The sequence below is a fragment of the Lepisosteus platostomus genome, chromosome 21, assembly GCF_059453375.1.
Source record: "Lepisosteus platostomus isolate fLepPlt1 chromosome 21, fLepPlt1.hap1, whole genome shotgun sequence".
In the NCBI taxonomy this organism is placed as follows: domain Eukaryota; kingdom Metazoa; phylum Chordata; class Actinopteri; order Semionotiformes; family Lepisosteidae; genus Lepisosteus; species Lepisosteus platostomus.
In genome coordinates, this window is record NC_142631.1 from 3036294 (window position 1) to 3050416 (window position 14123).

The 14123-nt window shown below is 56.0% G+C and overlaps 1 protein-coding gene across 3 annotated transcripts in view; it reads left to right on the plus strand.

Moving 5' to 3' along the window:
• ddr2l (discoidin domain receptor family, member 2, like) overlaps window positions 1–13403 on the plus strand; it is a 37515-nt gene extending 24112 nt beyond the window's left edge. For 2 of the 3 annotated variants that reach the window (XM_088615084.1, XM_088615083.1), the window contains exons 12-19: window positions 4–202; window positions 527–619; window positions 1402–1646; window positions 3537–3655; window positions 5072–5269; window positions 5695–5929; window positions 7077–7226; window positions 8024–13403. In XM_088615084.1, the coding sequence (XP_088471210.1) occupies window positions 4–202; window positions 527–619; window positions 1402–1646; window positions 3537–3655; window positions 5072–5269; window positions 5695–5929; window positions 7077–7226; window positions 8024–8155 (1371 nt within the window). In that variant the 3' untranslated portion in view covers window positions 8156–13403. The remainder of the gene's footprint in view (window positions 1–3; window positions 203–526; window positions 620–1401; window positions 1647–3536; window positions 3656–5071; window positions 5270–5694; window positions 5930–7076; window positions 7227–8023) is intronic. The other variant, XM_088615085.1, reaches the window with a different exon arrangement.
• The last annotated feature ends 720 nt before the right edge of the window (window positions 13404–14123 follow it).

Below are 14123 nucleotides of genomic sequence, written 5' to 3' on the forward strand. Positions count from 1 at the left end.
CAGGCCCCCCGCCGCATCCTGGAGGAGGAGGTGACCGTGCGCCTTTCGTCCTGCAGCGACACCATCGTCATCCAGACGCCCCCCACGGCCCCCCAGGTGGACCCCCCTTACGAGCGGGTCTACCTGCTGGATCCGGAGTACCAGAAGCCCCCCACCCCGAGGCACAAGCTCCCGGAGCTGTCCCAGAGCGCGGAGGACTCGGGTACGGGTGGGCGGGCAGGCGGGCACGCTGAGCATAGTGAGACTGAGGGATCATGGGACGGGGACCGGTGATCCCTGCCTGCTTGTCACGTAAAACCATTCCAGTCCTGATCCCGGCTGTTTGAAGAGCCCTGGGGAAGTGTGCCATTTATCTCTTCTTGCTGGAGCCCGTTTCCTCTTGTCTGTCCAGTTCAGTTCAGGATGCTTCATTGCCATGACCTGGGATGAGGCTGGCTGGTGTCGGGTCTCTCTCTCTCTCTCTCTCTCACCCCTCGATTCTCTGCCCCCTCCCTCTCTTTCTCCTGCTCTCCCTGTCTCCCAGCAGTCACGCTCAGTAACCCTGCCTATGACCTTTTCATCCCCACCTCCCCCCCCCTCTGCTGGCGGGAGATGGGGCCTCACCTTGCCTGGGTCAATGGTAAGAGTGCCTGACTCTGTCCCTTTCCCGCCCCTGTGTCCCTCTCTCCATCCCTCGCTTCCTCCTCCTCCTCTTCCCCAGTCTCTCGCCCTCGCGCCCCCTCTGCGCACCACGGTATCTGTCGCCGGTCGCTCCCTCTCTCGGCGTGCGGTCAGGGTTCCTCTGGGTCCGCGCTCTCGGAAGGTCGCATCCGTTGGTCTTTACAGAAAAGGCTGCGGGATTACTGTCTCGCCAATGCGAGAACAGTTTGTGACCTTTACAAACATTCGGGATGGCATTATAATATTATCTGAGAGGCTCACTCTCTGTTCCTCAGGCTGGGACGGGAAATCGCAGCATGGGCAGTCAGGTCTGTCTGTGTCCAGTCTGTGTGTCCAGGCTGTGGTCACTGAGCCTGTGCTCCCTGGGCAGCCAGGTCTGTCTGTGTCCAGTGTGTGTGTGTCCGGGCTCAGGTCACTGAGCCTGTCCTCTGTGGGCAGCCAGGTCTGTCTGTGTCCAGTGTGTGTGTGTCCGGGCTCAGGTCACTGAGCCTGTCCTCTGTGGGCAGTCAGGTCTCCTGTGTCCAGTGTGTGTGTCCAGGCTGTGGACACTGAGCCTGTCCTCTCTGGGGAGCCAGGTCTGCCTGTGTCCAGTGTCCTTCCGGGCTGTGGCCACTGAGCCTGTACTTCGTCAGGGTCTGCGTCTCCTTACTGTCCCTCGCCCCGGTCCGACCCCCAGCCCCGGTGTGTCCCGGTCTCGGGGTCCCTATCTCAGTGCGCTCTGTGTGTGTGTGTGTCCCTCAGTGTGCAGCGGGGACTACGCGGAGCCAGACCTGACCCAGTGCACCCCCCACCAGTGCTTCCAGAGCAGCGTGCCGCACTACGCCGAGACGGACATCGTCAGCCTGCAGGGTGTCACCGGGAGCAACATGTACGCCGTGCCGGCGCTGACCGTCGACTCGCTGACCCGCAAGGACATCTCCGTGGCCGAGTTCCCCCGGCACCGCCTGCTGTTCCGGGAGAAGCTGGGAGAGGGGCAGTTCGGGGAGGTGAGGGGGACGGGCTGCTCTTTCACGGCGGGCAGGGGGAGGAGTCGGGGAGTTTAGGGCCGCCGGTGTGAAAAGGAAAAGGCGCGGTTCGGGGGGGGGCGTGTCCAACGTCAAGCCGAGGTCCCGTCGCAGGAGACTTGTTTCAGGGGGTGATGTCCCGTCTGGTCCCAGAGTATTTGTCGCAGTGCTGGAGAAAATTCGTCTGTTTCTGCTGCTCCGGTTAGGAGCACAGCCTGTCCACTGTGGGCAGTCAGGTCTGTCTGTGTCCAGTGTGTGTGTCCAGGCTGTGGACACTGAGCCTGTCCTCTCTGGGCAGCCAGGTCTGTCTGTGTCCAGTGTCTATGTCCAGGCTGTGGACACTGAGCCTGTCCTCTCTGGGCAGTCAGGTCTACCTGTGTCCAGTGTCTATGTCCAGGCTGTGGTCACTGAGCCTGTCCTCTCTGGGCAGCCAGGTCTGTCTGTGTCCAGTGTCTATGTCCAGGCTGTGGTCACTGAGCCTGTCCTCTCTGGGCAGTCAGGTCTACATGTGTCCAATGTCTATGTCCAGGCTGTGGTCACTGAGCCTGTCCTCTCTGGGCAGTCAGGTCTACCTGTGTCCAGTGTCTATGTCCAGGCTGTGGACACTGAGCCTGTCCTCTCTGGGCAGCCAGGTCTGTCTGTGTCCAGTGTCTATGTCCAGGCTGTGGTCACTGAGCCTGTCTTCTCTGGGCAGTCAGGTGTACCGCAGTCAGGTCTACCTGTGTCCAGTGTCTAAGTCCAGGCTGTGGACACTGAGCCTGTCCTCCCTGGGCAGCCAGGTCTGTCTGTGTCCAGTTTCTATGTCCAGGCTGTGGTCACTGAGCCTGTCCTCCCTGGGCAGCCAGGTCTGTCTGTGTCCAGTTTCTATGGCCAGGCTGTGGTCACTGAGCCTGTCCTCCCTGGGCAGCCAGGTCTGTCTGTGTCCAGTGTCTATGTCCAGGCTGTGGACACTGAGCCTGTCCTCTCTGGGCAGTCAGGTCTACCTGTGTCCAGTGTCTGTGTCCAGGCTGTGGTCACTGAGCCTGTCCTCTCTGGGCAGTCAGGTCTACCTGTGTCCAGTGTCTATGTCCAGGCTGTGGACACTGAGCCTGTCCTCTCTGGGCAGCCAGGTCTGTCTGTGTCCAGTGTCTATGTCCAGACTGTGGTCACTGAGCCTGTCTTCTCTGGGCAGTCAGGTCTACCGCAGTCAGGTCTACCTGTGTCCAGTGTCTAAGTCCAGGCTGTGGTCACTGAGCCTGTCCTCTCTGGGCAGTCAGGTCTACCTGTGTCCAGTGTCTATGTCCAGGCTGTGGACACTGAGCCTGTCCTCTCTGGGCAGCCAGGTCTGTCTGTGTCCAGTGTCTATGTCCAGGCTGTGGTCACTGAGCCTGTCTTCTCTGGGCAGTCAGGTCTACCGCAGTCAGGTCTACTTGTGTCCAGTGTCTAAGTCCAGGCTGTGGTCACTGAGCCTGTCCTCCCTGGGCAGCCAGGTCTGTCTGTGTCCAGTTTCTATGGCCAGGCTGTGGTCACTGAGCCTGTCCTCTCTGGGCAGCCAGGTCTGTCTGTGTCCAGTGTCTATGTCCAGGCTGTGGACACTGAGCCTGTCCTCTCTGGGCAGTCAGGTCTGTCTGTGTCCAGTGTCTATGTCCAGGCTGTGGTCACTGAGCCTGTCCTCCCTGGGCAGTCAGGTCTGTCTGTGTCCAGTGTCTATGTCCAGGCTGTGGTCACTGAGCCTGTCCTCTCTGGGCAGTCAGGTCTACCTGTGTCCAGTGTCTATGTCCAGGCTGTGGTCACTGAGCCTGTCCTCCCTGGGCAGTCAGGTCTGTCTGTGTCCAGTGTGTGTGTCCAGGCTGTGTTCACTAGGATAAAGCGTTCTTCTTGCCCTCCGCCCAGGTGCACCTGTGTGAAGCTGAGGGGCTGTCCGAGTTCCTGGGTGGGGTCCCCGACTCGGACGGCAAGCCGGTGCTGGTGGCCGTGAAGAAGCTGCGGGCCGATGCCACCAAAAACGCCAGGTGGGTGCCCTGTGGAGAACGTGCGCAGCGCGGCGCTTGTGGTGCCTTACAAGGTGGAGGGGTAGGGTGTTGGGGGGGCCACAAGTGTAGCCCTCAAGTAGCCTGAAGGGCCACTTCACATCCCCAGCTTCTGTGAGCTACAGGGTGCTGCTCAAAGGTGTGAGCCCTGCCTGTGTTCAGGTGTTCCTCAGGGGTACAGTGCAGGGACCACATCTCTAGCGCTTAAGATCCTTAGAGGGACCACAGGATCTGTTCCTACATTATGATTTGTAGTAGTAGTAATAATAATAATAATAATAATAATAATTCTTTACACTTGTATAGCACTTTTCTAGACACTCCACTCAAAGTGCTGGGGATAATGGGGAATCCCACTGCCACCACCAATGTGTAACACCCTCCCCAACACCTGGATGATGCTACGGCAGCCAGAGTGCACCAGTCCGCTCCCCACACACCAGCTCTCAGTGGGGAGGAGAGCAGAGTGATGGAGCCAGTTCTGAGATGGGGATTATTAGGAGGCCATGGGGGAAATTTGGCCAGGACACCAGCAGTAACACCCCAACTCTTTTCGAGCAACACCCTGTGATATTTAATGACCAGATAGAGTCAGGACCTTTGTTTAATGTCTCATCCGAAGGACGGCACCTTTTTACAGTATAGTGTCCCCGTCACTATACTGGGGCATTAGGACCCACACAGACCACAGGGTGAGCGCCCCCTACTGGCCCCACTAACACCTCTCCCAGCAGCAACCTTAGCTTTCCCAGGAGGTCTCCCATCCAGGTACTGGCCAGGCTCACACCTGCTGAGCTCCAGTGGGGCTGCCAGGTGTGAGCTGCAAAGTGATATGGCTGCCGGCTGTAAAATAGAAGTTCTGTATTGCCTTAATATAAACGGCACCCCTACTTTTCCTCCTGAAATGCTTAAAGACTTGGAAAGCAGGGTGATTATGAACTGAGGTGTGCAAGTCCACCAATCCTACACTGAAGTCAGTGAGAGTGGTGATGTTTTGCACAGGTACAAATGGGACAGTAGGGAGCTTGTTTGCATTGACAGGAGCCGTTTACCTTAGTCTGCCACTAGGGGGCAGCAGCATCATTAGTGGCCACAATCCAGCAGGTTTTACAGAGCTGGTAATAACTCCCAGCACCCACACAAATGGGGAACAGCATTCTATCGCTACAGTGCAGCCAATAATAATATCAATGAGGTAGTTAAACGTGGAATAAAAACTGGCGATAGTCCAGACTAATGACCTCTCTTAAGCACAGCCGTTCTCCAAAGCAGTGCATGACCACTTCCACCATTTTTTGAGAGCTAGATGTGGGGGCAGTTTGACCCTGTACGAAGGTAGCCGATGATTTCCGTAGGAGGCCCGCAGCTCACCCTGTCTTGTGTCTCCGTGCGCCGCAGGAACGACTTCCTGAAGGAGATCAAGATCATGTCGCGCCTGAACGACCCCAACATCATCCGGCTGCTGTGCGTCTGCGTCAGCTCCGACCCGCTGTGCACGGTGACGGAGTACATGGAGAACGGGGACCTGAACATGTTCCTGTCGCAGAGGGAGGTGGAGAGCACGCTGACCCACGCCAACAACATCCCCTCGGTCAGGTCAGCATGGCCCCCCGGACTTCTGCATAGCTCCTGGGTGCTGCGCGCGTGGCCTCGAGAGCTCCTGGGTGCTGCGCGCGTGGCCTCGAGAGCTCCTGGGTGCTGCGCGCGTGGCCTCGAGAGCTCCTGGGTGCTGCGCGCGTGGCCTCGAGAGCTCCTGGGTGCTGCGCGCGTGGCCTCGAGAGCTCCTGGGTGCTGCGCGCGTGGCCTCGAGAGCTCCTGGGTGCTGCGCGCGTGGCCTCGAGAGCTCCTGGGTGCTGCGCGCGTGGCCTCGAGAGCTCCTGGGTGCGTGGTACTGCAGTGTGGCCCCACTGCCCGGCTCCATCCGTGAGCCTATGTCCAGCAGGTCCAGCAGTGCCCCCAGGGCTGGTCCACGCCAGCGTGGTGATGACCCCCTCTTTCCGTTCTGTCCCCCCCCCCCCCAGCCTGGCCGACCTCCTGCACATGTCGGCCCAGATCTCCTCGGGGATGCGGTACCTGGCCTCCCTGAACTTCGTGCACCGCGACCTGGCAACACGCAACTGCCTGGTGGACCGCCGGCTCACAATCAAGATCGCCGACTTCGGCATGAGCCGCAACCTCTACAGCAGCGACTACTACCGCATCCAGGGCCGAGCCGTGCTGCCCATCCGCTGGATGGCCTGGGAGAGCATCCTGCTGGTCAGCGCACCCCTGGTGCTTGTGTGTCTGTTTGTGCGTTGTGCGTCTGGGGGAGAGAGTGTGTGTGTCTGTGTTTGTGCGTTGTGCGCCTGGGGGAGAGAGTGTGTGTCTTTGGTTGTGTGTCTTGGGGGAGACAGTGTGTGTCTGCTTGTGTGTTGTGTGTCTGGGGGGAGAGTGTGTGTGTCTGGGGGGAGAGAGTGTGTGTGTCTGGGGGGAGAGTGTGTGTGTGTGTTTTTGTGTCTGGGGGGGAGAGTGTGTGTGTCTGTTTGTGCGTTGTGCGTCTGGGGGAGAGAGTGTGTGTGTCTGTGTTTGTGCGTTGTGCGCCTGGGGGAGAGAGTGTGTGTCTTTGGTTGTGTGTCTTGGGGGAGACAGTGTGTGTCTGCTTGTGTGTTGTGTGTCTCGGGGGAGACAGTGTGTGTCTACTTGTGTGTTGTGTGTCTGGGGGGAGAGTGTGTGTGTCTGGGGGGAGAGTGTGTGTGTGTGTGTTTTTGTGTCTGGGGGGGAGAGTGTGTGTGTCTGGGGGGAGAGTGTGTGTGTCTGTGCTTGTGTGTCTGGGGGGGAGAGTGCGTGTGTGTCTGTGCTTGTGTGTCTGGATGGGAGAGTGTGTGTGCGTCTGTGCTTGTGTGTCTGGGGGGGGAGAGAGTGTGTGTGTCTGTGTTTTTGTGTCTGGGGGGGAGACAGTGTGTGTCTGTGCTTGTGTATCAGGGGTAGTGTTTCTGTATCCTGTGACTGTATTTGACAGGCTGCGGAGATTAGATCGCCAGTGAGATGTGTCTGATTGTGAGGTGTGTGACTGCCTGTGTGTTACCAATCTTGACTATGTAGGTATGCATCAGAGCTACAGTACATAAAGCCCCTTCAAGGGTTGTCTGTCATTTCTCCATACCTGTGCTTTGCAAGCTCCTGTTTTTCTGTGCTGCTACCCTGCAGCTGCGTCACCCTTTCACCCGTGTCTTTTGCATGATATCACCGCGGACAGGCCTTCACGCTGCTTTTATCACAGTGTGTGACAGTCGGCCTTTGTAAGAGAAGATAGGCTGAAAGAAGCAGAGGGGGGTCTTAATATCGGAGCCAAACGTGGTTTACATTTCCAGTCTGTTGGCACTCGTTTGCCGGGGCCTGAAGATGGTGTGGTTTCTGCACGCAGGGCAAGTTCACCACAGCGAGTGACGCGTGGGCCTTCGGCGTGACCCTGTGGGAGATCTTCACACTGTGCAAAGAGCAGCCCTACAGCCTGCTGTCGGACGAGCAGGTGATCGAGAACACGGGGGAGTTCTTCAGGAACCAGGGCCGGCAGGTACGCTCACCTGGGGAAGGGGGGGGGCACGCTAGGGTGTAATGTTCCCACCCCCCGGTCTGCCAGACAGACACAGACATGTATATAAAAATATACATATTGCCTTTTAAACTGACACGTAGAGGCATCTGGGCGCCCCTCAACATGAGTGAAAGGCACTATATGAAAATAATCTTCTATTATTACAACTAAATAAAGACTGGACACAGGACTGGATTTTGGTGTTCATGGGTCCCAGGCTCTTTAACCCCGAAATGTTCAAAAAGAGGGTTAAACGCCAATTGGAATGACGTCGCCTGACGTGATGCTCTTTCAACTATTCTAATGCTAATAGTTGAATGCTGGAGGAGGCCAGAATCCTAGGCTCAGAATAAGATAAGAAAAGATCACTTTATCGGCCCTATACAATTTCTTGCATTAGGAATTTGTCTTTTCGCAGACCCCAGCTTGCTCTCCATGAGACACACAGACAGGGAGAGAAGCTGGGGGTCAGAGCACAGGGTCAGCCATTCATACGGCGCCCCTGGAGCAGCTGGGGTGAAGGGCCTGGCTCAGGGGCCCAACGGAGTAGGATTCCTCTGCCGGCTGCGGGATTAGAACCGGCAACCTTCCAGCCACAGATCCTGAGCCACAGAGCCACCGCTCCGTTGCGGTCGCTGGTGCATCTCGTGCCTGAGAGCCGGGGATTCGGCAGGAAGCTCGGAAGGCTTGCTGGGCTGCCCAGGTCTTCCTGCGGAGGCCGAGTTTGGGGCGCGGCGGCTCTCCCTCTCACTCTGCCCCTCTCTTCCCTCCCCCAGATCTTCCTGTCTCCGCCCCCGCTGTGCCCGGCGCCCCTCTTCGAGCTCATGCTGCGCTGCTGGAGCCGCGACATCAAGGACCGGCCCACCTTCGAGCGTCTGCATCAGGCCCTGCGGGAGCACGCCGCCTAGGGGGGCGGGGCCAGCACACGCAGGGAGGGGGGGGAGTGGCCTCGATGCTCAGCACACCTGTGTGCACTCCCAGGGAGCCGCCCCCCCCCCCCACATCTGGCACACCAGGTCGCTGCGGGAGACTGGAGGGGGGCGAGATTCCCTGGACAAACTCCGATGTCTTCCCTTCTGCCTCCATGGAAAGCCCATGTCAGACATGCAAGTGGAGTTGGAAGTACCCCAAGTGTACAGACACACGGAGGGGGTTCACCCCCGGACCCCATCCTCCTACAAAGGCAGTGCGTTGTCTCGCACCCCTTGGCAGTTCTGGAAGGGCTGGGCTGCTGGAGTGCAGTTTTCCTGTGGAAGAGGGGGCGGGACTCTTGCAAGGGCAGGGCACTGCCCCGCCCACCCTGCCCCTTCACCGATTGGACCAGGGTTAAGTCACTCTTCCGGGTCGCCGCGGCAACCAGAGAACAGGAAGAGGCCTTACTTATTCCTTCCCTCCTCTTTGGACTCGGTGCGATCGGCATGGCGCTTTAAAAAAAAAACACAATTCCATTGCCTTCTATCCAAAGCGTATATACACTCCCCTTAAAACACGGGAGGCAGACTCTGAGCAGAGACCGAAATGAGCAAGCCCTCCTGTGTTTGGTGAGTTTCTGGACTTCTGATTGTGTGTGCGTCCTGTGGTTTTTATATCGTAAAGCACTGCTGTCCGTTTGTTTTCACCATTTTTATTTTCCTTTTTTTTTTCCCTCCCCCACACTGGAGTTTTTTTGGTTTTGTTTTGTGGAGTATTGTGTATTTTGTTTGCTCGTGGCTATGAATGTTCTAAAGGTTTTTTTTTTTTGGAGGTCAGAAGGGGGGGGGGGGAGGGGATGTGGCCTCTGACCTTTGACCTCTGACCTCTGAATGAAGCAGAACTACTGTCATGGAATGGGATAAGAACCTTGACTGACCAGAGGATTGTGGAGCCCAAATGGACTGACGTGCGATGGACGCTGACTCCCTTCGGAGCACCGATGGTGCCTCAACCTGTCTTATCCTGGAAATCCTCACCACCTGGTGCAACAGCCCGACGAGCCTTCTGTCTCTGACTTGTTCTTTTGACCCACAGGGACCCCAATTCGAGGTCTGTATCCCTGGTCCCAGAGAACCAGTGTCTCCTGAGTTCCTTTGTCCCAGCTGAATGACTTCATTGGACCGGTTTCTGGTGCCTAGTTTCTGGGCGTGTGCTAATGGCCCAGTTAAAGATCCCTGTTCGACCAGCTAGCCTGTTGTGCAGGCTGGTGTCCTCATGAGACATCTGCGGAGTGCCAAGCCCCGAGCAGTGACTTCAGAGTGTGTACAATGGGGGGGGGGAAAAGTGAGGGCGCTATGTTACAAGCACTTTTTAATTTTTGGCTACTAGGGCCTAGTTTTCGGAGACGCATGTCCGATGAGGGGATCCCTGTAGGGGGGGGGGGGTACACATTGAGCATCGAAAGGAAGTTAGCGCTTAAAACTACAAGTTATTATCGGGGAAAATGGCGATCCTATTTGTAGTAGGTGCACTAATGTTTCTTTGGCATAATACCCTTGGGAATGTTGGCTTGCACCCCTGCATCTGTCCAGACGTGGTAGGGGCAGTTGTCGCTGCCACTGATCAACAACCAGTTTACCCAGTTAGTCTCCGTGGTGTTTACAGTAAGCCCTGGCTGAGCCCCGGCTCAGCGCTCTGTCATTGAGTTTTCCCCTGAGAGTCCTGTTTGCGTCGCTGTGCTCCGCTCTGCTTTCGCCCTGCTGCGCACTGACCTCTTGCTTCTTCGGACTCCCCACCGAGTTCCCGGATCCTTCCTGGCTTGTCTGCCGCGCGGCTACCCGGCTACGAACCTCCCCCGCCAGTCTCTGCATTTTGGAAACTCCGTAGGAATCTGCCCTGTGGCTCCCCATTAATCTCCACCTCTCTGCTTGGCCCCCCCACCGTGCCCCACCTGATGCAAAAGCCTGCTGGGAATCATCACCCTCCTTCCGAGCGCGCATCCTGTCCAGTTTGCCAGCTAGAAGTCAAGTCGCCATGCCGATTTGGCGCCAGCAGGGGGCGCCGCTGTGAAGGTCGCAGGCGAGCAGTGGGCGAGTCCTGCGCGGGAAGCTATACCGTCGGCACCGCTGCGCCGCAGGCTTCGCACCAGCTGCTGGGTTCTCTCCCTTTCCCTCCTGGACGAGCGCGTGGCTGCTCACTGGTCTCTGAGCCACAGATAGTCCCAGCTAGCCGAACCCCGAAATGTTCAACGGGGCCGTCCCCCGTCGCGTTCTCGCCTCGCAAGAAGGCCGCTGCTGGCCGAGCAGCAAGAGGTGGGGTGTTGTCATGTCGGGGGGGAGACCGCAGGAGGGGGCAGCAGCTGCCCTGCGGTCAGATTGCCTTCAATCTCTACAGGCGGAGCTCTGCAGCGACTCGTCAGGTCTGCCCCACGTGCCCGACAGTGGGCGTGTCACGCCGCACACACACACCGCTCCTCACATGCTGACTCTGCGCCTCGACTCGTCTCTAAACGGGACCGAGGGGGTCTTAGTCTAGCCTCCATCGCGCTGACGGTGCAAAAGCATCATTCTCTCGATAATCGGGGGGAATATCGATTCCCATCTGCGTCTTCCTTTCTTGATTTTTTTTTTTTTACCCGGCTCGACATTTCGGCGGGTTAAATCAGCTCCTCAGTTCTGCCCATTCAGCTCTCTCACTAATGAGGTGGTTTACGGCGAAAGCTGCACTCTGATGCATCACAGATAAATGCAATTGACCAATTGACTAAATTGGCACCTAAAATCTTTACGCAAATCCTCACACCTGCTGTTTAGCACACGCCTACGTTAAGCAGTGATTTTCTTTCGATGCTTCATGTGTCGGGGAAGAGGACGAAAAACCTGTTCCTTATGCCTGTGGTGTTGTCTTTCGTTGGCTGGGCTTGTTTTTGAATTGCACAGGGGGTAGATTTCAGCGTGCTGGAAGTGTAAACGTGTGCTGTTAGCGTTCTACAGGAAGTGGAAGCTTACTTCACGCCCGGCGGGCTGAGACTGCAGTCACCTTGCGCAGAAGGTTGAGCTAAGCCTGAGAACCACTGATCCCATCTTTGCAAGTCACTGGATTTGAGACCTGGTTGTACCCAGCTGGCTTCATGAAAGAGCAGCGTAATAAATCACAGTTGTGTTCTTTTTTTTTTAAGGCAATCAGAAGCCATCGCTGGTCATTTCTGGCATGTGCTGTTGACTCAGAGCGGACAGGAAGGCTCACATGCAGTGATGTTGCACTCATTTCCTGTGACATCATTCCCCTCCCTTCTGCTCAGTTTTACAACACAGCACCTGCAGGGCACAGGAGCAGCCAAGAACTGAAATTGCGATGTAACAGTGCATTGCATAGCCAACCTCGAACGTTTGGGGAATTCCAAATCATTTTTGCAGAATTTTTCAAAAGCACGCTAAAATGTAATTGGATCATCTGTAGAATTATAGCAGAATAAAGACAAAAAATGCACACGGAAGAGCATGTTGCGTTAGGGGCACCCTCCGGGCTGTTTTCTGTCTGTAGTTTGCAACGTCAGACATCGCAGCTTTCTTGCCAGAATTGACATGAACAGAAGCACAGCTAGGCCTTTTAACAGCATATCCTGAAATACCGTTCCTTCCGTACCGAAGACATAATGAACTGTCATCTCTGCGCACCTTAAAACGGGAAACTCATCCCCCTTCTTCATGCATTTAAAACAACTTGAGTACACAGCGGTGTGTGTGTGTGTGTCTTGTTTATGCCTGTCCTAACGGTGTCTGAGGTTTGAAACACTGGTTCTTGTTTGCCCTTGCTCTCCTGCCAAGTGTTGAGAGTGGCCGTTTCAGGCAACTACAGCGGCCTGTTGGCGTGGGCGGAGAACAGGTTTGCCCTCGGAGAGCCGAGTGATTGTCTGTTCCAGCAGTTCCAGCAGGCACCAGGATGTGCTCCGATGCCACCTCTCTGCCAGACTGATGCCATCAGTACAACTGGCAGCGCTGCTGTGACTGGGGGGTGGGGGGGAGGGGGTATTTATCCCTGCTTCTGGAGAGCCTCCAGTCTGCAGGCTTGGTAGGTAATCATGGATTGGTCAGTTTCTTGCAGAAGATTTGGGGTGGCCTTTAAGGCGGACTGGATTGGGAGTCGGGGACTTCCCCGGACCAGGGCTGCAGACCCTCCCCCCCCCCCCCAGCTTTCTGTCCCTCGCTCGCCTGAGTGTGCACTCCCACCCGGGGGGCAGGTTTTAGGTTATCATACAAACGTTGTGACTGAACTCGCTGGAACCCTGGTTAAGCTCTCCTGCTGCTTCACGACCTGTGTGCAAGAGCGTGCGATCTCCCCCAGGAGCTGTGGACTCTGGTCACTCGGGCGTCCTGTGTCTCTCTCTTCGGCCATGATGTAGACAGACCCCCCCCCCTCCCCGGTGGGTTCCAGTTTAAGGAAAAGGGGATCGGAAACAGGGTGGAGGATATCCCTCGTGTGACGTGGGGCGGGCAGGTGCCCCCTTTGTGTTTCGGGACGGACCAGCCTGTGGATTGTAAGATTCTCCCGATCGCGAGGGTCCGGAACAAAATATTTGCGGAACAGTGGTTACGTTGTGTAACAGAACAAAATGCTGTTTCTGCTGTTCCTTTTTTCTGTTTGAAACCACATTGTAATCTCTTGTACTTTTTGTGTTTTATTTCTTGTTTTGTTTTTTTTTTTTATTGTTGAGTGTTTCGATACCGCTTGTATAGAGCCATACAGTAAGTGAGGCTTCTGGGAGATCCAGTATTGTGCAGAGTGGACTTGTGATGCTTGTGATGCTGGGAGCTGTAGATGGCGGTCGGGGCCTGTGTGGGAAAAGGAGAGGTTAATGAGAAATTGGGGTAGGAGGCGAGGGGGGGGCTCCTGTTCTTGCACTGTTCTTCCTAATGCTTTGTGGGGTGGGGCAGAACCACAAAACTACATCTCCCAGAAGCCTTTGCTGGAGCGAGCCTGTGGTTTCCTTTTGTAACTGGGTAGGAAGGAATGTCTGAGATTGTAACAGACTACATTAGCCCTTGACCATTGCCTAAGCCTTTGTTGTCCTGATCTTGCTGTAACCTAAGCAATTATTGGCCAAGACTGAGCCTGTAATATAATTTAGCTCCAGCAAGTTCCGATGTTCTGGGGGCTGGAGCTTTTCAGAAACTGGTTGCAGATCAGGCTTGGGTAATGTCAAAGAGCTCATATACACCTATCAAAATAAAATGAAATACCTTTGTCTGTTCATTTAGCATGATTCAACTTACCAAGCTTTTGTGCTCTGGAGATGGTTCTGAATGATTTCTATATGTCAACACTAGCTTCTCAATTTGTAGTGATACATCTGCCTCTTTAACAGAACCAAACCAAGTCATTGACAAGTGTGTATGAGCTCTTCGAGGAACTAATGCAGGCTGAGATCACTGCATTTGCGTGGGAGTGTGCGTGAATTTGAGAAAACACGGACTGCATCAGGGGTAGTGGGGGTCAGTCTTGGAGAGTAACCAACAGGGGTGAAAGGTCACACCTGGATTAGTCGGATGGGGCTGTCCTGGCTTCAGGCGAAACAGTGCCCCCTAGTGCCTTCCCCTGTTGACGCCGAATCCTGCGGAGACTCACAGGCAGCATGGGAGTAACTGTGAGCTAAGCCAGGAAAGAACAGCAGGTGCCCAGCAACAAAAAAGATAAGATCACTTTATCAACCCTATACAATTTCTCACATTAGGAATTCGTCTTTTCGCAGACCCCAGCTTGCTCTCCATGAGACACACAGACAGGGAGAGAAGCTGGGGGTCAGAGCGCAGGGTCAGCCATTTACACGGCGCCCCTGGAGCAGCTGGGGTGAAGGGCCTGGCTCAGGGGCCCAACGGAGTAGGATTCCTCTGCCGGCCGCGGGATTCGAACCGGCAACCTTCCAGCCACAGGCGCAGATCCTGAGTCACAGGGCCACCAGTCCAC